This window comes from Gracilinanus agilis, chromosome 3 (genome assembly GCF_016433145.1).
Source record: "Gracilinanus agilis isolate LMUSP501 chromosome 3, AgileGrace, whole genome shotgun sequence".
In the NCBI taxonomy this organism is placed as follows: Eukaryota; Metazoa; Chordata; class Mammalia; order Didelphimorphia; family Didelphidae; genus Gracilinanus; species Gracilinanus agilis.
The window spans coordinates 593026749-593052705 of record NC_058132.1 but is presented as its reverse complement, the minus strand read 5'-3'; the positions used below and the strand labels follow the sequence as shown (position 1 = coordinate 593052705).

The 25957-nt window shown below is 35.8% G+C and overlaps 1 protein-coding gene across 2 annotated transcripts in view; it reads right to left on the bottom strand.

Moving 5' to 3' along the window:
* Positions 1-25957, bottom strand: part of GTF2F2 (general transcription factor IIF subunit 2) — a 161792-nt gene that overhangs the window by 115484 nt on the left and 20351 nt on the right. The window contains exons 3-5 of one of the 2 annotated variants that reach the window (XM_044670619.1): positions 24928-24946; positions 23524-23668; positions 7759-7797 (exon numbers count right to left, since the gene is read on the bottom strand). In XM_044670619.1, the coding sequence (XP_044526554.1) occupies positions 7759-7797; positions 23524-23668; positions 24928-24946 (203 nt within the window). The remainder of the gene's footprint in view (positions 1-7758; positions 7798-23523; positions 23669-24927; positions 24947-25957) is intronic. The other variant, XM_044670620.1, reaches the window with a different exon arrangement.

Sequence of the window (25957 nt, the reverse complement as noted above, 5' to 3'; positions counted from 1 at the left end):
GGAGTGAGAGAGGGTAGGAGAGGAAGGGAGAAACTTAGGTAATGGTTAATGATTTAATCAAATACACAAAAGCTTCTGCAACTAGAATTTGAGTATATGAAGGTCTCTGATGTGAAACAGGCCCAGGAAAATCAACTGCTCTGGTATAACACCTGGGCCATTTAGAATCAATTCAATGAATACTTATCAATTGTATCAACTGAACAGAATAGAAATATGAATTAAACATCTCTGATCTCAGTGGAGGTCTCAGTGGAAAATAAGATCTATTAGGAAGGGATATAGACAAAAGATGTGTACAAAATTAAATGCAGTGTATAGTCTAATTATACCTTCATATCAAGTTTTGGTTTTTTTTTTTTTTAACCCTTACTTCCGTCTTGGAGTCAATACTGTGTATTGGTTCCAAGGCAGAAGAGTGGTAAGGGTAGGCAATAGGGGTCAAGTGACTTGCCCAGGGTCACACAGCTGGGAAGTGTCTGAGGACAGATTTGAACCTAGGACCTCCCGTCTCTAGGCCTGGTTCTCAATCCACTGAGCTACCCAGCTGCCCCCCATATCAAGTTTTAATAGTTTGTTTTTTTAGTTTTAAACTGCACTAAGACTTTTGGGACATGTTTCATAGTACATTTTTGATACACAAAGACTCAAGAAAAAATATCTTCAAAGTATATGTGATTCCCTTTTGTTAAGACATGAAAAGAGTACTCAATAGCAAAATGCTCTTTTCCTCACCACCCATTCAATCCTAAAATCCTTGCAATCTAGGTTGGTTGCCACAATACCATTCTATTGAAACTGTTCTCTTAATGTTGATCCTTAAAATTAAATTCAAATACATTTACTCAGCTGTCATCCTCCTTGATCCCTATGCTACAAAGGATAGAAATCTCAGATATACAATCTATGATCATGGGCAATTTCAATATCTTGGAGGCCTATTTCCTTGAACATAATACAAGGAGATGAAATTTAAAACTCTAGTATGATTCATGTGTCTACTTTTTCCTCTTGGTATCTATGATTTTATCTCTGTGGTCCCTCCTCCTAACTTGCAGACTAGGTCTTCTTACTCCACCCACCCACCAAATGTGAGAATTTATCCAAGGATAGCCTCAAGGTTCTCTTCTCTCTATAACTCTCTTCTCCCTGGCAATATAATCCATTTTCATGGCTTTTAATATCACTAGTACTGGTAATTCCTAAACTTTTATCTCCAACCTGGCCCTCTTCTCTGAACTGTAATTTCTGCACTTCCAACTACCAAGTGTGAAGAGGCAATCAAACTCTCTTTGTCTATCAATCAGCTTTTTAAGTTAATCAATCAAAAACTTAAATACTCCTACTTAGTGCCTTATCAGTCACTAAGTATGAGAGTTCACAAGTTACCTGCTAGAGTGGGTGACAACTCCAGAGGCCACTCCTCTATTTCCTCCCCACCTCCCTCCCAGTGCTAGGCAAATTGAAAGACTGCAATTGGTTCCTGTAAAGTGGGGAAGGGACAGAAAGTGATGTGGAAAAAGACCTATAAAAAGTCCTGAACTTCCAAGTGTAGGAATGAGATTACAGAGAGTTGAATTTTGATAAGAGCAAGTTTGAGAGGATTGGAAATTATCTCCAAAGTGCTGGGCTCAAGCCAAGAACCCTGGAGAGAATTCTGGAATGCAGAGAGCTGAGGAGGAAGGAGTTTGAGGGGGAAATTCCATTTCCTATTCCTGAGCCAGAAAAGGAAGGTGTAGCTTTCCTGGGCTACCTTACGTTAGCCTGTTTGTGGAAGTTTGGAGGTTCCTTTTCAACTGGAGAGCATCTTAAGGAAGATCTAGTCATGCTAGCTGTGTTTACCAACTTGTCTGAAGTTTTTATCTGAAGAGCCTGTCTGTTGAGCTCTGGGGTTTTTTTTCCTCAGGTCAGATCCAGTTTTGGGTAGACTCAGCCATCTTGAGGTCACTCTTAGAAGATTTTAGAGCAACTTCTTAGAGAAATAACTAAAGTCTGAGGATTATAGCCAGGTAGTTTAGGGAGCTTTGGGAGAAAATCTAGCTAGAAACAGGGAGCTAGTAGCATAGCCGGAAGAACAGAAGCATCCTTCATGAGAGGGACTTAGATTGGTTGGGTGAAGTAAAAGAAATTAGAGTCAGGGTCTCCTTTTGTTTAATCCTCACAGTCTACCTTGATTTCTAGTAAATATAGATACTGTTTTCTTATAACATAGTCTCCAAGGCTTTTATGCCCACTGGTCAAGTGGAGGGAAGTGAACTTTGCTTCCTTTCACCAAAAGGGATTGTGATACTTATCAACAGCCAAATAAGTATCCAAACTAATTCCCTAGTGTGGATAATACCATCTCTCCACATTATTCCTTCTCCTTTGGAGTTCTTCTCTGGAGTCTCTGCTCCTTGGATCTTCTCCTTTGGACTTCTTTGGAGGACGGCTCCTTGGAGCTTTTGGACTTTGACTTGACTTGGAGATTTGGGCCTTTCAACTAGAGTTTTTGGCTTTAGGATTTTGACTTTTGGCTTTGGAGCTTCTTGGAATTGGGGGCTTTCTTGTTGGGTTCACCACTGCCTCAGTGGGCTTAGCTCAGGAGGGTTTTTCTGCATTGGGACCTTGCCTGGATCCTACCTGACTTGCTGGTGAGTGACTAGGATTCCCATGTGAAGATTGGAACTCTGTTGGGGATCAAGCTTCATTTCACCAGATCAGCATTTAGGGTAGGCTAGGCAGTCTTCTTACCTCTTTCCCTTCCACATTTCCCTCTTTTTACTAATATTCCAATTAAACAAAATTGTTAAAAGCTGCTAATAGTTTTCCAGACTGAAGGGATAATAATCGGTGATTACTTTTTATAACTCTCTTATTTAGTCAAAATCCCAATTTAACCATTATATGAGCTAAATGTTTCTACTGGAACTCAATGGCAAAGCCAAACTCTTTGCCCATCACTCTCCACCCCTAACCTGTTTCATTTTCTATCTTCCTTATTCCCATTAATGGAACCACAAGTTTCATAGCCACCAATGCTGAAAACCTTGTAGTTGTCTTTGATTCACTGTTTTAGTATATTTTCTTTCAGTAAGCCTTCACTGACTACAGTTTTAATGCTGATTCAAGATAAGGAAAAAGACTTATACAAAAGAATTTATAGCCACACTCTTTGTGGGGGAAAAAGTTTGGAAAGCAAAAGGGGCAGAACCAGGAGAACATTATACACAGAGGCTGATACACTGGGGCACAATCGAATGTAATAGACTTTTTCTACTAGCAGCAATGCAATGACCCAGGACAATCCAGAGGAATTTATGAGAAAGAACGCAATCCAAATCTAGAGAATGAACTGTGGAACCAGAAATGCATTAGAAAAATATATGATCAGTCATGTAGTATGATAGAGATATGACTGGGGTTTTGGTGTTAAAAGACCACTCTACTGCAAAAATGAATAACATGGAAATAGATTTTGAACAATGATACATGTATAACCCAGTGGAATTGCTTGTCAGCTTGGAGGGGGAGGGGATCATGAACCATGTAACCATAGGAAAATATTCTAAATAAAAAAAATGTTTTTAATCATCTTTTTCTTTGATGAATGTCTTGTCTAGTCAAAGCATTTATAATCTTAAGTAACCCATTGGTATTCTTTAACAAAACTTTCAATCATCTTAGCTCTACTGCACAGATTTCTAGTCGGTCCCCTGTAAGGGATTTATGGTAGGAATACTCTACATTTAGTTGGAGTTTTTAAAGTGATGTTGCATTGCTAGATGTTCTGATTTTTAACATACATGTATGCATCCTGATATTATACTCTTTCTGTTGAGTGGTTTGGTTCTAAAGTGATTTCATAATTTCTTAGTATCTTTTAACAAGGCTATTTTATAATGAATAATTAGGTCTTAGAAATGTGTCTGATGGCAGCATCTGATAATTGTTACGTTTATTTCAAAAAAAATTTTAACATTTCTTAGTTTGTCTTATTTTTTAAAGTAGATGGGGCAGGTGACAGCCTCCTTTTGCAGATGAAATTGGGAAACAAGCAATGAAAAGAGGGATTTAAATTATCTAAGACTACAAAGTTAAAGTTAGAACCATATTAGATCTTAGCCCTTTCTTTTAAATTTAAATTTAATTTTTTTTTCAGTAAGCAAAAATGAATTTTTTCCAAACCAGTTTCTCCATGGGGGAAAAAAGAGGAAGCAAAAAATAACTTTGTTTTCTCAACTCTTAGCACAAACTAGACCAAACAGCATATGTATCTTCTTTGACCCTGACAATAATGCACTAAATTTGTATAACACACTAATATTTACAAAGAATTTACAAGTACATTAATGCATTTGATTCCCACAATAATCCTGTGAAATAGTTTTTACTTTATGTAATAAATGTATCTGTCCCTGGAAAAGTATATGTAAACCAAATTTTGTGAAATGAATACTCTTGATGCATGTGAAGAGCACCCTATTTCAAAGAATTCTGTTATCTTTTGTAAAGTATCTTATGTAAAGAGAAGCAGAAGACTTCACTGTCTATAAGGAATTGTCCAACAATTTGGAGTCTGTGCAAGGTATCCTTCATGACAGTGGTGAACAAACGTCCATAAGTATTCATCCCGTTTTACACCTTGCTTGATATTGATGACCAGAGGATAGTTGAACAGTTACGTCTATAATTATATGTGTTAAGGAATGAAGGAATGTTGGATGATATTACTATATGTATGGGAGATGATTGGATGCAATCACAACTTTAAAACTGTAATATTAACTATGAATAAAAGAAAAGGCATTTATTATTAAGCATTTACTATGTGCCAAGCACTGTGTTAAACACCAGAAATAAACATATGAAAGCAAAGCTCCCTCAAAAAGCTTAGTTCTAATGGGTGAGAGAATACAAAGTAATGAGCAGAGAGAGACTGGAATCAAGGGTTAGGCTAGCTTGCCTGTTCTGTGGATGGAAGATGGCCAGCAATTGATGGGGATAGCTGCCCCTTTCTATACTAGAATTGTTCTCCTGGTTGATGATTTTCCAAGGACCAGGTTGGAAGCAAGGTTGGAGAGGGAAGGGGATAAGGGGCCCCGATGTGTGCTGTGATTATTGAGGCTCTTGAGTTTAACTGCTTATCAATAGCAGTTGGTCAGCAGTTAGTATCAAGAGCTTTGACCATGGTGGTAAAAGGTGATGCTTTCCCTTAATTCTTCTTTCTTCAATTAGTATAAAAGACTCCTCACTGAACTTCTTACTTTCAAGATCAACCCATTCCAATCTAGCCTAAATATTGTTACTAAAATAATCTTCCTAATGCATAGCTCTGATTGTGCCCTTTCTTTGCTCCAGAGTCTTTAGCTGTTTCCCACAGCCTACAGAAAAAAATAAGATAGACTTCGCCATCCACAATTTGATGCCAAATGACATTTCTGGGCATAATTTACATTTCTGCCTTTCACATACATTTTCTACTTCAACCAAATTAGACAACTCATTGTTTCTGTAGCCTTTCCTATTTTTCTCCCTCTGATCACGCAACATTTCCCTAGCCTGGTCCTAAACCTTAATTCCGATTGTGACCCTTGTATACATTACTCCTTTAGTCAGCTTCCCCACCAGTTTCTAAGGGCTAAGATCTTCCTTAGTCTCCTAAACTCTACTCAGGTGGCTCTTTCACTCTCATCTGCCTAAAGGGGAACAAACAAGTTTTCCCACCTAGCACTATGGAGTTCTAAGCATTAAAGATATTATAACTTGTATTATAATATAGTTAGTTGTGTTTTATTTTTTAACTATAATATAAGCTCCTTGAAGGCAGAAACCGTGTCTATTTAATTTTGTAGACTGACTAGCAAAATAACAACCATAAGAGCAATAATAATAGCAATTTATATAACTCCTTAAGGTTTGCAAAGCACTTTGGTCTCACATTAATTATGCAAGGGAGGGGCTATAACAATTTTCATTTTACAAACAAGAAAACTGAAGCAAATAGAGGTCAAGTGACTTGCCCAGGGGTCACACAGCTGGTAAAATGTCTGAGGTCAAATTTGAACTCGGGTCCGGATTCCAGACTTGGGCTCTGTGCACTATGATGTCATGGGGCTGTCTTGAAAACAGGCCTTGCACAAAAACAGTATTCAGTAAATTTTTGCTGAAACCAAATATACAGCATTTTCCTATGTAAAATATGGATCAGTCCAGCTATTCCTTAATGGAGAAAACACAATTTTACAAAGTTTGAAAATGGGGAGGAATGTTAACCCCTCTTTCATTTTGTATGTTTAAACACAAGAATCAGAAACCATTACCTTGGCAGGAACAGTGTTGTCTCTTTTAGCAGAGGAAGGAAAGAGAAAAGTAAAGAGAAGACAATGTCTAAGATTCATCAAGGACTTTTTCTCAAAAACAAAAAAAGAAAGAAAGGAAAAGGGAAAGAGGAAGAACAGAGAGCTCATCAAGGCCATGGTTTATTTTTTTTCCAAAGTCAAAAGCACTGCACTGAAAGCAGGAAGCAGAAGGATAACATGGGCTTTCTAACAAAAAGAAGATTTTACTTGAATTTTTGCATGCAAGTCATCCCAAGCACCCTGTCTTGTTATTAGTGCTTTGTGCCACTTCTGGCTATGCACCAGCTGCATCTGCCCTCATTTTTTTTTTTTTTTTAGCGAGAAATCATAAGTTATAATTTTGTTTCAGAGGCTGAAATAGCTAATTTCTCTTTTATCTGAGTGTAGAAACTGATCCAATTTGGGGGAATGTATTTTTAAACTAAAAAGGTACAAAGAAAGATACCAATGTACCTTTTATTCTTAAGTGTGATTTAATTAAATGGTGGAAACAATTTATTTTAAGCAGCAATAGATTCCCAATTTTCTAAACCAAAACAGGATTTTGTAGCTGAATCTTACTTGAAAAACAACTTCTCAGGCATGCATATGTGACATATAGATAGATACTCAATCACAGATTTCTTTGAATACTCACTTAATTGTTATTTGGGTTGAAAGGTACTCTTTTCTTCAAACAGATTCTTTAGGCCCATATTAATGTTTGTTCATATCTGATTAAGCTGATTTTTATTCCTTTCTTTCAGATTTCTTTTTTAAAGTAACCCTAAACTTTGACACATCTCAAAGCATCAATCATAAATGATCCAACCATAAAATTACTCCTTTGCAACAAGCACCGATCAAAGTTTTGGATGAATGCCTCAAGGCTGTTTTAGAAGTGATTCTCCACACTTTCATTTTTCTTCCATTGTCAAAATTTCTCAAAAGACGTAAACATTAAAGATTATAATTACTTTACGCTTTCATGATAATACTAATGCCTTGATTCACTCATAACCTGTTTTTCACAGTGAAATATCATAGACCCTGGAGACTTGAAATGAAGCAGGATTCCATATCAGCAGACCAAATATTTTAAATAGGAAACTAAAAAACAAGATGCTTCTTAAAAAATGTTTCCAAATAACAAAGGCTATCCAGGGAACAGAATAAGTTCTTGTTTCTCCTGGCAATGTTACCTTTACAATTTCTTTTAAATGATGAATAACTTATCGATACCATAATACAGGTGTGAATCAACCATCCTTCAATTTTATGTTGCACTGTCTTGCAGACACTATAAATGAATCTTAAAGCAATTGCCAGATGAAACTTACACAGAGGAGGTGGTAAAGGTATAAAGAATGAAGACATTTTAGTCTAAATTCAAGTCATTTTTCAAGTGCAGTAAAGCAGTCATGTTCAAAACACTTACCATTATTACTGCTCTCAGAATTTTCTTCAGGCTGGCCTTCTGTAGAACAAGAAAAATGTGCTTTTGTGATCGTGGTGAACAACAAAAGTTATTTTAAAACTATAAAATGATAATAATGGCTACAGAAAAAAAAAGAAGGCACTTAAAAAGAGATAAAACCTACATAGGGACACAACTTAAAAGTCATTTCCCTAAAAGATAATACATTTCTTCAGCCTTTTGCAGAACACAAAGTACACATACTCTCTTGGTGATTCTCTCCCTCCCTCCTTCCCTTTCTCTTCCTGTTTCTCTCATACTTCCCTCCCTTCTCTCTCTTCCCCATTCTTCTCCATGTCCTCTTTTCTCTCCCTCTTTCATCTTTTATTAGAAACAAACTCTTTTGTGGTTTTTAAAAAGTTGCACTGCCCATAAGAAACATGATTTAATAGAATAAAACTTTTTTTATTCTAGAGTGGGTAAGCTGAGGCACTATCATAAGACTTTAAATGCATATTTATTCATGACCTAAAAAGAGGGTATTTTTCTATATTTTAACAAGTTATTTTTATTACCACTTCTTTTTCTTGTTAAAGGCTAATAGGTGATAGTAAAGGCTCTTGGTCTATCTGAGAGCTAAGCTTGCTCTAAATATGGGGTGAAATTGAAATCTGGTCCAAGACCCTGCAATATGGTTTCCAATGTGGATGATAAAAGTACTTCACTAAATCACGTTGTCAACACTTACCTTTTGGAAGTAGAGGGACAGAATGAGCCAAGGAAAAATGAACACAACCATCAACTCTGTCTTTACCACCCACCCCACTCCCTTCAGGTTCTTCTGATGCTCACTGCACACTAAAAAAACAGGATATATAGAAGCTAACTTTAGAGTCCTTCCTCTTATGACTACCTCCAAAAGAGAACAATAAATTCTAGTCCTTAAAATCATTTTTATTAACCTTTTCTATTCTGTTGGGATACTAAACGTTTTACTTTTAGAAAGGATAATTCAGGGTAACCCCTAAATGAAAGCCATCAGAGCTTTTACAGAGAAAGGTGAATTACCAAGAACATTGGGTTCAACACTCAATTTGACCAGTGACTAGATACAAACTGTATAACCGCGAACAAATCCCTTGATTTCTCTATGTCTTGGTTTCTTCATCTGCAAAACTAGTAAACATTTTGCACTACACACTTCAAGGGATGACTGTGAGGGAAATTGTTTCTAAGCTAGAGAGTCCAAATAAACAAGCACTATTTTTAAGAAAAATATCTCATTTTTATTAAGGCATACAAAAGAGAAATCAACTAAATTGTTCATTTTGTTTTCAAAATATGAAGTTCTATGGAAAGCCAAGATACTAATTCATTAAAGTAAGCAAAACACTAATAGCAAAGCTCACACAATCCAAATGTTCAAGTTTTCAACTTCATCCACAACACATCTCACATCTATTCCCTTTCCCGACTCCTATCATCTCAACTCAGTTCAGGCCCTCATCCTCTCTTATCTGGACCACTGCAAAGATATCCTAAATGTTCTTAATTCATTCTCCAGAGCTGTCAAACAGACATAAATGAGATCTGAGCAAATTGTCATCCTCTCTCCTATAATATCTTCTATGGGTCCTTAATGCCTATAGAATAAAACACAAACTCAAGCTGCAATTCAAAGCTCTCCACATTTGTTTCTCATCAGCTTTACAGTCTTATTTCCTATTAGTGTCCTTCTAGGACGACACAGTTCTGGCCCAAATGGCTTGACAGTTAGTCCCTACACATGACATGATGTGCTTTTAGAGCATTGGCAGAGCGGTTTTTTCATGTCTGGAATATTTTCCCTCCTCATTTCCATCTCAAAGAATCCCTAGTTTTCTTCAAAGGACAGTTCAAGTGACAGAAGAAGCCTGTCCTGTTCCCCTCAGTTATTAATAAACTCTCCCTTTGGAAATGTGTATATAACTTGTATTTACTTACTTGTGCACATGCTGCATTCCCTCAGTAGAATGTAAGCTCCTTGAGGGCAGTTACTGTTTCGATATTGCCACTGTATCTCCAGCGCCTAGCACAGCGCCGTGCACATAATTAGCACTCATTAAGTGTTTGCTGAATTGAACTGAATCAAGTAGAATTTATAACTAGAAAAAGACTAAAGGGCAAAATATTACTAGTTAAATTTTCAATAATAATAATTCAGGTTAAGTAAACACAAGTTAAGTCAAAGGCTATTCTACAAATTATAAAGAGCAAATATATTTAACTGTTGGCTTATTTTCCCAAGAAGCCAAACTATTTGGGTGAAGGCATAGTCTACTCAAAATTCAAAATCACCGATTTAATAAATTTGCATAATAGGTTTGATAGATGAAATCCTAGAAAGGCATTTATATGACAGTTTGTATAAATATATCTGTAAATTCTTTTTTTGATTTTCTGCTGTTATCAGGCTATAAAAGTTTTCACTGCAGAAAATCACAGATTAGATGCAAGTGAATTCAGCATGGCATTCCAAATCTTGTCTTAACAGCATACTCTTAAACTCCAGTTTAAATACTCCAGTTTAAACTCTAGTGCAGATAGACTCATGCATAGAAAAATACAGACTATCGTTACCTCTGCAATATTTCCAGTTATGAAAGGGAGAAAAAAAAAAAAACCTTCTACAGTTATTGCCCCCAGTTTGGAACTTGTTTTCTCAGAAAGTAAAAAGGTTCATGGGTTGGCAGGTGAAAGTACCAAAGAGCTTGATAATAGCTGTCCTGGGAACTTCTTGCATAATTATAACAGGATGCTCTCTCGGTTTGCTCTTTCCCGGCTGTATAAGATTATCATTAATAGGGGGTAATGCAAGAAGTTCACTGGTATGAGGAACAAAAGCAAAAGTTCTTCTAACTAGTTCCTTGCATTATTTCACATGTGTGAGTACAGAAGCATTACAATAAGCTGAGCATTTATTAAGGTGGGGAGGGAGGGATTAAAGGTAACAGCAACCCAAAGTATTGTGAATCAGGTCAAACGGGAGCTTCCCTAACCTGAAGAACAGGCGGGTGAACAATAATTATCAACTCTGGTTGTTGTCAACCCATGTTAATAATTAAGACTTATTTCCTTAGAAAATAATAACATTGCTAAAGTTTCCAGTAAATAAAATGGTTAAAAGAATATTATTACTTTTTGAAAATCATAATAAAAAATATCAACCTACTGAAAGAATACACTCTTGTCAGCAATAAAGTTGGCATGGTAGTAACAGTTTTGGGATTTCAGAAAACACCTTTTTCATCAGTCAAAGCCAAGGAAAGGCAGCTATTGTGTAATGGTTAGAGCTGGCTTTGAAGTGAGGAAGACCTGGGCTCAGGTTCTATCTTAGACACATACTGGCTGTGTAACCTTGGGCAAGTTATCTAACTCTCAATATCCCAAACAACATTCCGAGCCTTTAAAATACAGATGACTTGCCTAACTATCTTTGGTAAAAAGATTTTCCTCCTTCAGAGTTACCTATACCGATAAAGTCATATATCACAGTAAATAAAAGCATTAAGGTCTGATTTATGAGAATTTATAAAAAAAGGCCCAAAATTGCAATTTTTCTCTGTATATTATTAAAACTACTTATAAAAAATAATAATTAAAAGATAAATTGGCTAAAATTTCAAAGAGCATAGCAATTATTGAGGAAGCATGGTATAGCAGAGAGAAAACCAACCCCCAAGCCAGGAAAAACAAGGTTCAAATTTCACTCCTGACATCAGAAGACTGTGTGAATCTGGACAAGTCACTGAACCTCCTCTCAGTGTTCTAGGAATTTCTAAGATGCACAGCTATTGACCTGCATTCATTGAGGAAGTTTCCTCATCTGGAAATTCCATGTACCAAGAAAATCACGGGTCTAGTCCCTATCCCTTAGAGATCATACTATAATTAATATTTTGCAGCAAAGATGGAGAACACCAACTAAGAAACAGATAAGAGTATAATTGTAAAAAGTTTCTTAAAAAAATCTTAATACTTTCCCTAATACACCCCTCAATATAAGCAAGTAACATACCAGAACTAAAAAACACCTCCCTCAGTAAAAAGACATTTGCTTCAAACAACTAAGATTACTGTGAGAACACCCTTCTTTGATATAGCCCCAATATTTTAACAGGAATGTTTTATTATGTTATGATCAACACTGGAATATTATGGATGATGAGATCTAGAATAATGAACTCTCAATCTTCAGAGATACTACCAATAATTAATTTTGTGTTTTCAAAGAGCATTTCCATAGAAACACAATTCAAACACAAACCACTATATATTTTTCCATAAGTCTAAATATGCTGGCTTATGTATTAGCAGATAAAATGTGTAGAAAGATCTTCTAAGCAACCACTAAAAAAAATTCTTATACATTTCAGCTTTAAAATGGCAGCTCCTACTTTAGACAGGGATCATGTTTTATTGCTATCTGTGCAGTGGCTAACAGAGTTCCATGGGAAATAATACTAGAGCATTATTTTAATGACCTAAGAATATGTATTATTTGCTTTTAAAATCATAACAAAAACCATCAGTTTTTATATATAGGTACAGTATATAGCAAAGCATGCACAAAGTAGGAGGCAAAAAATATAAAACTCAGCTTTGATCTCATGTGCATTTAATAATTCATATTTATTTAGTGATTTAAAGTTTGCAAAGCACTTTACATCTTCATTTAATCCTCACAACAACCCTGTGAGGTAGGTGTTATCACTCCCATTTTACAGATAAAGAGGCTTAGAGATTGACTTGGCCGGGGTCACAGGGTGCCTGAGGGAAATATGGTACACAGGAAAGAGCACTGGCACTGGAATCAGAAATCCTGAGTTCAAATCCTGTTTGCATTTACTCCAGGTGCAACTTGGATCCAATCACTTAAGCTCCCTGAGCCTCAGCAGAAGAAGGGAGCTGTTTTCACTGGCTACCAAGACTAGTCAGTACTCTATCCACTGATCTTAACTTAAATGAGACACACATGGATTCAATGCATGCTTCTGAGTGACCGCACACAATATTTTACTTAAGCTAAAATTTGTAGATAATTCTGTCCAGCCTCATGTCCCTGGACATAGCTTGTGTAAGACTCTCTCTCTCCCTTCTATCATAACATTTGGGTACTGGCTCTCTTTATTCTTACACTTGGATGGTGTCCTATCTCAGGAATAAAACTCATTAGAAGAATTAACATATTAACTAAACTAAATTTGAAACTATATTAACATTTATTATTAACTAAATATATTAACTGAACCAAATTTGAAACTATATTAACTACCTATATATAGGGAGCCATGCCTCTATATGATTTTTTGGGGTCCTGAGCGGCGTGGTGGCATAGGATGGTTAAAGCAGGAGAAAGAAAATGAGAACAACTAGACTAGTGGTTAGCCCATGCTGTTCCGAATTCTGCGGGCTTGGGAGTTTATTATATACTGATTTCAAGCAAAGAACACAAAGGAATCATAGTTGTGAAGGGGTAATAAATCACACATAACCCATTGAAGTCTAAAGAGTAAAGGTGCAAAGACAAATGCTCAAATTCCAACCACCAACTTAGTAGGGGATAATTCTGGGAGAGGAAATACCCCATGGAGATGCTCACCAGTCAAATCCTAAAGGAGCCAGTTCTAATCTGAATATGCACTCTTATCTAAGTAACATTTGTTAGGATTCAGGCTTCTCAATTATCAAGGAAAGGAATCATTAACTCAGTAGATGCTGGTCTGCCACTTCAAAGCTCTCCAATAAGAATTCTAAGAAAGGTGGGGATCAAAGACTGAGTCAAAAGAGGAGCCTCAGATTTTTATCTTAGATGGCCCATTCTGTCTGTTCTGACATGCAGTGCAGAAAAATCATACATACAGTTTTACTTGTCGATGATTTTGTAATGGGATCCAGATAAAATATCTGTTACAGACTCTGTTTCTCTAAATGACTCCTAATAGCCTCTTGGAGGGATATCAAGTTGATTTTGGATTAACCTACCTGCTGGTACCAGAGCTTTTCGGGGCTCAGGTGACCAGAACCAAACACAAAGACTGCCTCAGTCTGGATTGATCACGTAGGGAATCCAGATAACAGGCCCTAAATTTGATCCTATTTCTCCAAAGGCTTTAATACATCGAACGGCTTCCCACACCTATAATGTATCCAGTTTTGTTCTAGGTACTATAAGGATAATAATAAGAAGATACCCCTGTTAAGAAGTCAAGAAGACAGGGAATATACTCAGGAAACAGATAAAACCAAAAGGTAATAAATGATTAAGTGAGCAAGTGAATGGGAGAGACACGAAGAGTTCTAAGTTCAGGAAAGATTTACATGGGTTCAAACCTCAGAAAAAAACTTTAGGAAGGCTGTGAAATCTGAGCTTGACTTTGCCCAACTTCTCCTGGGTTTGAATGTAGAGAGTCTGAAGAGGGAGGCAGATTTCATTGTGGAATAAGCAGTAATTGATAAGAGGTGTCAGATAACACAAGACCTTGAAAGCCAGGTTAAAGTAGTTGGAACTTAACCCTTAATATTTCTGGGCTAAGAAAAAATGAGATCAAAATGATGTTTTAGGGAGATTAATTTGCTGACAATGTCCAAATATAAAAGAGAATTCAAAAGTAAAAATGATACCATTTGGTGAATGACTAGATATAATGGACAATGAAAAGAATGAAAGGATTCTAAAATTTCTAAAGTTTCACAAGCGACTGGGAGGATGATGTGTCACTGACAGAAACAGGGATGTTTGAGAGGAGGATTTGGTTTGGACATGCAATATAAAGGGTTCAATTATAGAGGTACTAAAACTCAGGTAGACTGTGAGATATCAAACTGAAAATGGCCATATGGCTGTTAAAGATTGGGAAATGGAGACTGGGTGTGAAGGTAATGCTGCAGCTATGGTTTTGCTTTATGCAATAGTAATCATATCACATTTATATAGCACTTCAAGGTTTTTCCTTGCAACAACCCTATGAGGACTGTATGAATATTTATATTCCTATCTTACAGATGAAGAAACAACATGTCCGTATCCATGATTACACAACTAGTAACTAGCTGAATCAGGATTCAAATGCTAGTGCCAACCTAAAAAATGTACTTGCTCATCTAAGAAAATGTGAAGAAAAATCCTAGGTCTGAAAATGACATTTTGGAGAATATATCCAAAACGGAAATTATTACTTTTCCTCCAAGACAACTCTTTTCCCAAAAGTCTTTATACAATCAAGTACATTCTTCATAATCTTGGTAAGATCCTTAACTCTTAACTTCAACTCTTACTCACTGAATATAACTAAGCAGGGGATCTTGATAATGAGATTAAGTCTATCCTGCCCTTGCTTAGATCTAATCACCAAAAGTGTAAACAACTCTGCTTAATTCACAAGTTGGGAGGTCTGAGTGAGTGATGAATCAGAATTTACTGACTGCCTTCTGGGCAGTCCTAAGAAAAGTGTCTGTTGTGATTAGACAAGTAAACTAAGAGGAAGGTACAGGAAGTGACGCAAAAGAAGCCCCTTTAAAAGAGAATGATAACTTCCTGTAGCATCTCTTCTTGTTCGTGTCTTGGACCTAAAGAAGCTCTTCTTTTTCATGACTTGGACCTGGAGGAACACTGACTAAGACCTTGGTGACACTGTTCTTAAATCTTTCCCTTAGACACACGTGGTGAGTGTAAAGACTAAATCTTCCTGAACTTCTCTATAGAGGTCCAGCTCTATATATCAAGGGTCTTTGTGTGGCCTATGGTGGCTTCGGATGAATGAAACAGACTGGAAGCAATGGCTAATAGTAGCTCAAAGTTACTCCGAAGTACCATCCATGAAGTCACAAGTTTAATATATATGAAATTAAAACTCCCTTTCACCCAAAGGCACAGAGGAAGTTTTATAGCTATATAGCAATTACAACTTAGACAATACAAAGAAGCTTCAGTCTTCAAGGTGAAGATAAGCACAAGGCTGAATTTTAGCCACCTTATTATCAGTAAGCTAAGTCTGGGAATACTTTTCTCCGGTGGAAAGCCCCTGCTGGACTGAGGTTTTGACCTTGATTGTCCAGAAGCAGCTTTGAGCCCAAGCAACTGCATCTCTGACCAAGAGAAAAACTGTTAACCTCTTGACTGCAGGTTTTAAGTCAAGAACTTAAAAGTTTTCCAATAAGACTATGGTGTTTTTCAATAAGAAAAGGTGTGGATCAGAAAAGAAGTCAAAAGAGGATTCTCAGATTTTTATCTTATATACCCATCCTGATTGTGACTTAAGAGCAGAAAAGGTCAAAGCTGTGGCCTAGCTGACTGCACTGATCTTTTGATGGGATTCAGATAAAATATCTATTATAGACTCCATTTCTCTTATCAGTCTTCCACACTTCTCTAAAAGAACTTCCCTTTCAAAAGAGACTCTGTGACTGAAGCTTTAGCTTCATTCACCTCCAGGGCCCTCCGGCCTTGGGCTCAAGGCTGAGCCTCCATTGACTAAGGACTAATTAGATTTGCCTGGGTTAAACTAAGGGGCCTGGAGCAAATTACCTAGTGTGTTAGATTACTTATCCTATCTTATCCTCTTTCTGATTTTCTTATTTTCTCTTCCTCTCCTCATTTGTAAATAAACTTCCATAAAAGTCATTTTGACTTGAGGTTATTCTTTAATTGGGGACTGATAATTGTTCAATTCCCTGGTGACCAGACCTTTTAATATTCACCCAACCAAAACCTCTTTTTACCCTTACAGGATCAAATCTTGTCTTTCTATCTCTACAGTTCTCCCATCTGTCCACTCCTCTCCATTCACAGAAGTCCCCTACGCCTCCAAGTCAATCCCTTAACAACTCTCAACTAAACTGCCAACAGCCTCCTTCTTGGCTTCCCTGCATCAAGTCTCTTTCCTCAGATGAATTAAACTGATTTTCTAAAGTATGGCCATGCCAATAGCACCTCCAGGATCAAATGTAAACTCTACTGTTTGGCATTTAAGGCCCTTAATAATCTAGCCACAACATAAAATTCAAGCTTTACTGTATGCTGCACATCCCCACCCTCCACCCATACCCAGGTGTTTCTTGCTGTCCCTTATCCACAGCATTCTATCTACCATCTCTATGCCTAGGTACTGGCTGGCCCCCAAGTCTAGAACACACTCCTTTGCTTTTATCTCATATAATCACAGCTTAAGCACCATCTTCTATATGAAGTCTCTTTCCTGATCCTCTCACCTACCAGGGCCTTCCTTAATAAAATGATTTTGTATCTACTTTGCAAAAATCTAAATATGTACATACTATCTCCTACATCTAGACTTTAAGCTCCTTGAGGGAAGACACTATTTTCACTTTTATATATTGGCATCCCAAGTATTGTGCCTAGCACATGGTAGATGCTTAATAGTTATTTGCTGATTGATTTTTTCCAAGGTCAAAGAAAAAATTAAAAACAAAGAGAGGTATTAGATAAAGTAGAGTCCCTGAGTCATCGTAAAATCAATAAACTCTGAAAATGGTCAACAGTATATAAAGAAATGCCAATAGGACTAAATACTGAGAAAGAAACATTAAATGGCCCAAAACAGACATTACTATAAAAAAAATTGCAGAGTAATAGAGGCAGAAACCAGGATTAAAAAGAGAACGTATTGAGAAAGAACCAACAGAGAAAGATAATCTCAAGATTTCAGAGAGGTGAGGAGAAGCTGAACACCATGGAGCAAGATCTCTCAGGAGATAAAAAGGGAAGAAAAATCTAAAAGATAGGACACAAATATCTATGACAAAGTCACACAACAATTAGCTATAGTCTTTTTTGACTATATAATTCAGAAATGGCAATAAAATGAAGAACAGAGATCGTAATTTTTTATTAGTAGTTTGAAAAACCACAACCACCACCAGCACAATGGGAAGGATAGCCTAAGACTTGTGTTAGACTCTCAGTGCCTCAATTCATCCTGACATATCTGTGAGGACTGCTCCAATCCTTTGTACTAGTCTTCACTCCATTTGAATTTGTTGCTGAATTTGTCAACAAGGACATTATTAGAATTGAGTTAAACATTCTGTATGAGCAACATCTGTTCTAGAACAACTAGACAGAGATTTGTAGGCACTGGAAGAAGCTAAAAGAGGGATCACTAGATGGCTGATGATGTGTTACATACAGTGAACTCAGATCTAGAAATGTAATGCTTCTAACAAAAGAGAATTAACTTTATAACATATTAAAAGCTGTTCTTCCTCAACATCCTACAGCCAGTCACCCACTAAATTCTGCCAGTCTTCAAATGGAACCTAAAGAGGTTAAGAAATCTTTTCACATGAAGCACAGGTAAAATGGAGAATAAATTTAAAATTTTTATTATAGGAAAAACTATGCCCTGGAAGAAGGATTGCTCCCAGAGAGAGAAGTAATGTCTGTCAAGGGAAAGGATTGCTACATTTAAAAAATTTTCATCAAGGGCTTTTTTAACAGTGCCCCATACACATTAGGCACTTAATATTTTGCTGAATTTTTGCATGATAAAAAGCATTTACATTTAAGTTTCTACACTATGAGAAAAAATATAGTGTACTTATACTTGTTATCAATGCTGAGGACAGCATTTAGTAAACACTACAAACAACATTGAAGAATTTTATTATTATCAGAAAGATAAAGCATACAAAATGTTTACTGCAGTTTCTAGTAGGGGAGGTTGTGTGGTACAGTGCAAAGTGCTTTGGCATCCAAGGCCTTGGGTTCAAATCTCACCTCTGGCAATTATTATTTGCGTATTGGGCAAGAAAACAACCTTCCTAAAGCTCAGTTCCTATAAAATATGGAGACTGGACTAGCTAAGGATTCTTCCAGCTTTAGCTCTACAATCTTTGCTTCCTTTATCCATTCAGAAAAGGTATAATTATAGTAAGAACTTAATGATTGTCCAATGAATAAAATGACAGATTCTCAAAAAAAATATGCTTAACTATGCTGACATCATTTCAATCAACAATGGGAATGAAGTAATATCTAAATTCAAAGAAAAGATTAAAGACTTTCATTGATGAATTAAGTAAATTAAGGTGCAGAATATATTAAAATTTGAGAGAAAAAGACAATAGAGAAATAAGATCTAATAAATTGAGATGCAGAAATAAGGAACAAAACCAAAATTCTATCATTTCTTCATAGCAGAATGAAGCATTACCTCCAAGAAAACATTTCTAAATCTGAAGAAAAGGGTAATTTGCTAATTCCAAAGAGGGAATATATAAGATCAAAGATATGATGATAGCCTGAAATAAAGCTAACCGAAAGCTCCCAGAAACTAAGAGCTATAAATAATCAAAATGAATTCATAAAGTATTAATGAAGGACTTATGGATTTCTTAATTAAGGAGAATGAAAATTCAAGTCCACACACAGTAGAGTTCTTAAAGGAAATTCAAAACAAAATTAATTAATTAGTAATGAAAAAGGGAAAATTACATAGACTCCTAATAGAAGAAATGGAAATATTTAATCAAGATGGAAAATATCAAACTCAATTAAGGTGTAGCATTTCCCCTAAAATTCTACATTTTGTAGAATGTGAATAATTAAGGAGAAATCAATAAATGAGTTTAACATTATACTTGAAAAAAAGATGAATACACAAAATCATATCTATTTCACACATAACTCTTACTCTTTTGTTAAATACAGGGGAACTAAAGCATCTGAAAACAACATAAATGGCTTGGAGCCTCAGAAACTGTACATGACAAATCCAAGATTTTTCATTTTTCCAAAGAGTTATGAGTTCAAAAGGTCAAAGAAACTTAAGAATCATCTAATCTAAAACTCTGATTTATTGGAAACCAAGGATCAGGGAAGTTACTTGCCTATTTTAACAAAGGAAGTAAATAAGAGGCAAACAATTTCAAAACCAGATCCTCTGATTCCAAATCCAACGCTCTAATCATCTTACCATGACACCTTAAGGCCAAGTCACTCAATATTCTCTTAAAGGAAACTATTGTTATACTTTAAATCTTGTTATATTTTAAAGGATATGTACCTGACAAGTCATGGAGATATTATGTAATTTCATAAAACAAAATTTGTAGTTTCAGATTTGAATCAAGTAATAAAATAAAAATTAAAATAATTAACAAAAATGGAAAATAATAAATCAGAGAGCATTTCAAAGGTAGCATGCTATCCAACATTAGTTTCAGTGATAATAGTTATATTAGTAATTTGGAAGAGTGACTGAATAACCAGTAAATGCAAGAGGAAATTATTTAGGAAAGCTATATCAGGAAACTTAGCTGGGTTAAAAATAACTGAAATCCAATTTGGAAACAGAATAATAATCTAGAAGAGAAGTGATCATTTGGGCAGAGAAAACCAGGATTGCAGTAATACCAAAAAAAAAAGAGTGGGAAGAAAATTAGAACTGAATCTGTATAATCACAATCACCAAAAGCCAAGAACATATTGTTCATACTCCAGAATGTAAATGACAGTCTGGATCATTTTCTATTTCTCCACCAAAATAATGCTGGGAATACCACACTCAATTTGAGGTAGTGAAGGACCAGAAATATGAATACAAAGTGTTTAAGAGCCCAAAAATAATTGAAAGGCAAAACAGGAAGACTTCTTTTGAGAACAATATATAGCTTAGACTTCAATAATTTCTTTCTTACTTTATACAAACAGAACTACACAGAACTCCAACTCCGAATGATTTATGGCTATAGGTTTTCTGTTTATAAGTTATAATATAACAGACACATCAATTTCAATTCACATATGAAACTATCCACTATTATCCCATGGTCAATTTGATAATACATAAGGTGTTAAGATTAATAAAAATTTTTTCTATAAGGAAAGTTTAAAAATATACTTTTACTTCCAAACTTTCCATTACCTCTTCTCTTACAATTTTCCCTTTTATATATATCAAGACTCAACTACTTTTGCCCATTCATACTAATAAATTTTTACAAATCAATTATTTATCAATCAATTAACACTGAAGTACTTGCTCTATACTAGGTACTCTTAGGTGCTAAGAAATACAAAGACAAAATTATAAGAGCCCTTGCCCTCATGGAGCTTACATTCTAGAGGGAGAGACCACATGTACATGTCACTATATATCAAATATGTAAAAGGTAAATACAAGATAATTTTGAGGGAAAAAATATCAAAAGCAAAGGTCTAATGTAGAAAGTGATGCTTAAGCCGATCTCTGAAGGAAGTCAATAATCAATAAAACTACTCAAAACCGAATCAATGAGGCTACTATATGCTGGGCATTGTGCTAGATCCCGGCCGGGCATAGAAATTTGGGGGAAAAAACAAAACCATCTGCCTGAAGGAGCTTACAATCTAATGAGGAAAGACAAAACACAAAAAGAAGGTGAAGGGGGTTACATGTTAGGTAGGTACATGGAACAAGATAGGTAGAAGCATGGTGGAGAAATCAAAGAAGTCTCAAAGTAGGACAGCCAGGTAAGAAATGAGATATTCAAGCTGAGTTCTCTCCTTAAATGGAAATATGGAGTTTATGGCCCAACCTTCTGATGGAAAGGAAGAGGTGGAATACCAAGATAGAAGATATCTTATAGGATGATGAGGATATCCCAATAATGAGCTTTCTAGGGTAGAGTGGAAGTCAGTCAGACAAGTCCCAAAGCAAAGTAAAGCAGTTGGGTAAGAAGTCAAGGCAAGATTCTAAGGGAATTCTAAATAAGAAAGTTAGAGACTCTAAGAAACAGAATGGAAAAAAGACTATTCTTCTAGGCATAAGGGTCGGGGGGTGGAATATTGTATGCGATCAAGAACAGGAATGCCATTTTGGCTTGACCAGAGTGCATGAGATAAAGGCAATAATTGTGTAATAAGCATGGACATTTTATAAGAAGGAGCCAGGGTGAGGGGCTTTCAATGTCAGAAGAATGTACATCTGATCTTGGCTAAAAGAGGAATTCCCTGAAGTTTACTGTGCAGGAAGGACAGTGACACGGTCAATCTTTTGCTTAAGGAATATCACTTTGGCAGTTGTAGAATGGAAGTAGGAGCCACTTGAAGTGTCTGTTCCATCTGTTTCAAGACAAATTTCAGGCTAGCTCTTTACATATCATATTCCTATGTACAATATGAAACACTCACTTTTATATTTTCTATTAAAAGACAGTATTATGAGTACTTATGACAAAAACAATAAATAAGGCATCAAAAGTAAACCATTACCTAGCACTACAAGTCAGAAAAATGATTATAATTAATTAACCACACTGTAAACAGTTACTTCCAAAAAAATATGACTTATAGAATTGATTTTAAATCATAAGCTATTGATAACTAGGATGAAGTTCTGGAGGCAGCTGGGTAGGCTCAGTAGGTTGAGAGTCAGGCCTAGAGATGGGAGATCCTAGGTTCAAATCCGGCCTCAAATACTTCCTAGCTGTGTGATACTGGGCAAGTTCACTTAACGTCTAATACCTAGCCCTTACCACACTTCTGTCTTGGAACCGATACACAGTATTGATCCTAAGATGGAAGGTGAGGGTTTTTTAAAAAAATAAAATAAAATAAAGATGAAGTTCTTACATTATATGAAAATTTATTTCAACTCCCTACTACTTTGAAATCTTTGATAAAAGAATGGATGTAACCATAGGTTTCATTTTTGGAAGATAAAAGATCAACTTTTCCAATTTGCTATGGGAGAGTATGTTGTGCTAGGTAGCTCGCATACTGCTTCCAAAGTAATGTTTCAAATTCAGAGTAGACAAAAAAAGTAAAAGAGTGAAAATGAGCTTAAGTTTATAGCAACAGCAGAAGAAATTCCCTTTAATGCTTTTTAAGTCATAAAAGTAGTAAGTGATTAATACCCCATACAAAAAGATTTCCTTTTCCAAGACTGCTCCTTCCTTCTTTGACAGACCTGGTTAAGATTCACAATAAAAAAGTACACAATAACAAAAATGCACCTCAGAACATTTTTTTAAGTCCAAGCAGTAATGGTTAACACTGAGCACCTTGTTGCTAAAAAAAAATCTATTCTTGCTAAGAAAACAGAAGGGATATACTTTATATGTAGGCCGAGCCTATTATAGCAGAATCCAAAGAACAAAGGTTTTTTTCATCTTAGAAGAAGGTAGATCATCACCTTAGAACATATGTTTTGTAGAATATGCTATTCTACTTGTTCCATGTTTAGCCCAGAATACTGAAATATAAACTCCAATTCTTCTTTCATGAATTCCTCTATCTTTATTATACTAAAAACTCATTAGATTATACAAATTAAGCTTCCTTGAGGGCAAAGGATGTCTTGCCTCTTTATGTATCCCCAACTCCCTAGAACAGTGATGGGCAAACTACGGCCCCATGGGCCAAACGTGGCCCCCTGAAATGTTCTATCTGGCAGCTAGATGTTATTCCTAATCTGACGAATACAATGAGTAGGATACAAAACAATGAAACTTCAAAAGAGTTGCCTTAGAAACAGACTGATAGATGAGCATTTCCTTTCCTTTGGCTCCCTTTTTTAAAAGTTTGCCCATCACTGCTCTAGAACAAAGCCTAGAATATAGCACAGTAGATACTTAATAAATGTTTACAGATAGATTCTATCATAACAATAAAAGGCCAAGCATAGCATGAAAAAACAGGCTGAATATTAGGCCTTGATAATGTTCTTTTTAACACATCATAGTGCTAAACTCAAAAACCTATACAACATTTTTAAGGGTAGCATTAATTTCATTCTCCCTTACCTGATGAGCTCTCTGTAAAGACTGTTAAAGTCTGTCCTCCCACGCTTTGCAAGAGAAATGGATGTTCTCTAGGAGCACTGACAGAAGCAGGTTTTCCACCAATATCATGGATATTTGCAAGTTCTTCATTCAAAGTAAAAGATACCTAACAGACAATTAACCAGTCTATTAATAACGTAACTCTTTACTATGAACTATCTATATTAAATTTTAATTACATTCTACATTTTCCAAATTATTGATTTTTTTGTAATTATTTGATCATTCCCTACACTCACACATTATAAAATAAACAATAGTAAAAAGAAGGTATTCTAATAGGTAAAAATCCTATCAACCAACACTTCCAATAGTGATTATACCCTCAATGTTAACAAAACATATGTTGACAACTAAGAGTTTTTAATCCATATTAAATGTTCCTGACATAATTCTGTTTTCAATTTTATTAGCCCCTACTAATAATTAATGAATGTACACAATTCCCTTAAATATTTCTGTATATACCAACTACTTGCCACAGGATTATAGGTTAGAACTGGAAGACTTTTCTTTTCTTTTTTTTTTTTTTTACCCTTGTACTTCGGTGTATTGTCTCATAGGTGGAAGAGTGGTAAGGGTGGGCAATGGGGGTCAAGTGACTTGCCCAGGGTCACACAGCTGGGAAGTGGCTGAGGCCGGGTTTGAACCTAGGACCTCCTGTCTCTAGGCCTGGCTCTCACTCCCCTGAGCTACCCAGCTGCCCAAGACTTTTCTTTCAAAAGGATTCTTTTGTAGACTTTTTTTTTTTTATTTTTTATTTTTTAAACCCTTAACTTCTGTGTATTGGCTCCTTGCTGGAAGAGTGGTAAGGGTGGGCAATGGGGGTCAAATGACTCACACAGCTGGGAAGAGTCTGAGGCCGGATTTGAACCTAAGACCTCCCGTCTCTAGGTCTGACTCTCAATCCACTGAGATACCCAGCTGCCCCTTTTGTAGACTCTTGACCCAAATGAATATCACATTTTATATGAAAAGGATTTATAAATATTGGCTTTCTAATTTCACCAGGATTGTGCTAGTGGAAGATTTTCATTCATTAAATTTTATTATTTATTTATTAAGTGCTACACTATCATATGATAATAGTTAATTAAGTCTGAAAAAAGTAGACCAAATATTCTCTTCACTCTGATTTTAATACTACAAAAGATTCATAGGGCCCAGCCCAAAGAAGACAAATACTGAAAAAAAGAAAGGATAACCAGGCAAAGTTGACCAAGAGATTCTTGTATAGGAATAAAATTATAGAGAATTGATACTGATAAGCTCTCTATATTCTAAATCCTATAATTACTACCATATAAGATGACTATTTGCTTCATATCTTAAAAAGAATTAAAAATGCAAATATAAATCACTTACCTCAGTCCGTCCTTGATTCCTGGAGAAGGGGAAAAAGAAGACATGTTTTAAAATAGGAAGTCTAAGTTTTATGGAACAATCTTCTGCAAATTAAAGCAGTTTACATTTGAATGGCACTTTATCTTTACAACTGAGATATTTAAATTCATTTTCCAACTCTGAAAAAAAATACAGAAAAAGTAAATCCTGCATTTCTTTCCTTATTATTCTTATAATTCTACATTTGCTTGTTAGCCAAAGGCCAAAAAGTTCTGTAGAAAAAATTACTTAACATGTTTACATGTAAGATGGACAGTTAAGTTGGGTTTATTAGAAAGGCAGATGAATAACTCCACATTTTATCATTCTGTTAAGAGGGTTATCCTTGTCTCTAGAGCAACCCTCAAATTCTCTCAAAATCTTGAGTGATCTTAGAAGTACTGTGACAAGGATAAGACGGGCAAGAAATTTAAGATCAAAGAGTAAAAGCTGAACTGACTATACTGGACTGAAGTTGGAAAGAAAAAGGGTGAAGTTAAGAGTAGGGGTAATGGCTTGCCAAATTCCTGAGAGGTTAAATAGAGGAATCAGTGAAAGCAAAGAACAGGTATGGGAAAGGTAAAGCATGGGAAAAGGTTATGGTCAAGTAGGGGAATATCAGAATTTCTAATGAGAGAAATGAAACTCTTGTAGGTAATGGCAAGACTTAGCATGTGAACATCCCTGTAATGAATGAAAGAATGTCCTAGGACATATGGAGACAAAAGAAAGGGGAGGTTTGTAAGTTGGAGAGAGCATCTATATGGATATTAAAATCCCCTGACTTAAGTGCCAGAATTGGGAAGGAATATGAGAAAGAAGGCAGAGTGAACTGAGGAGTTGGTCTACTGTAACCACTAAAAGCTATCTATGAAATAAAGTTCATATTCCAGATTCTAATAGTCCAGATTCTCTGTAATCTGGTTCTAAGCAACCTGTCTGGAGGAAAAAGAAACATCAAACCTGGCCTATTCTACATTTCAGCCAAACAAATTTCTTTCTTTCCAATTCT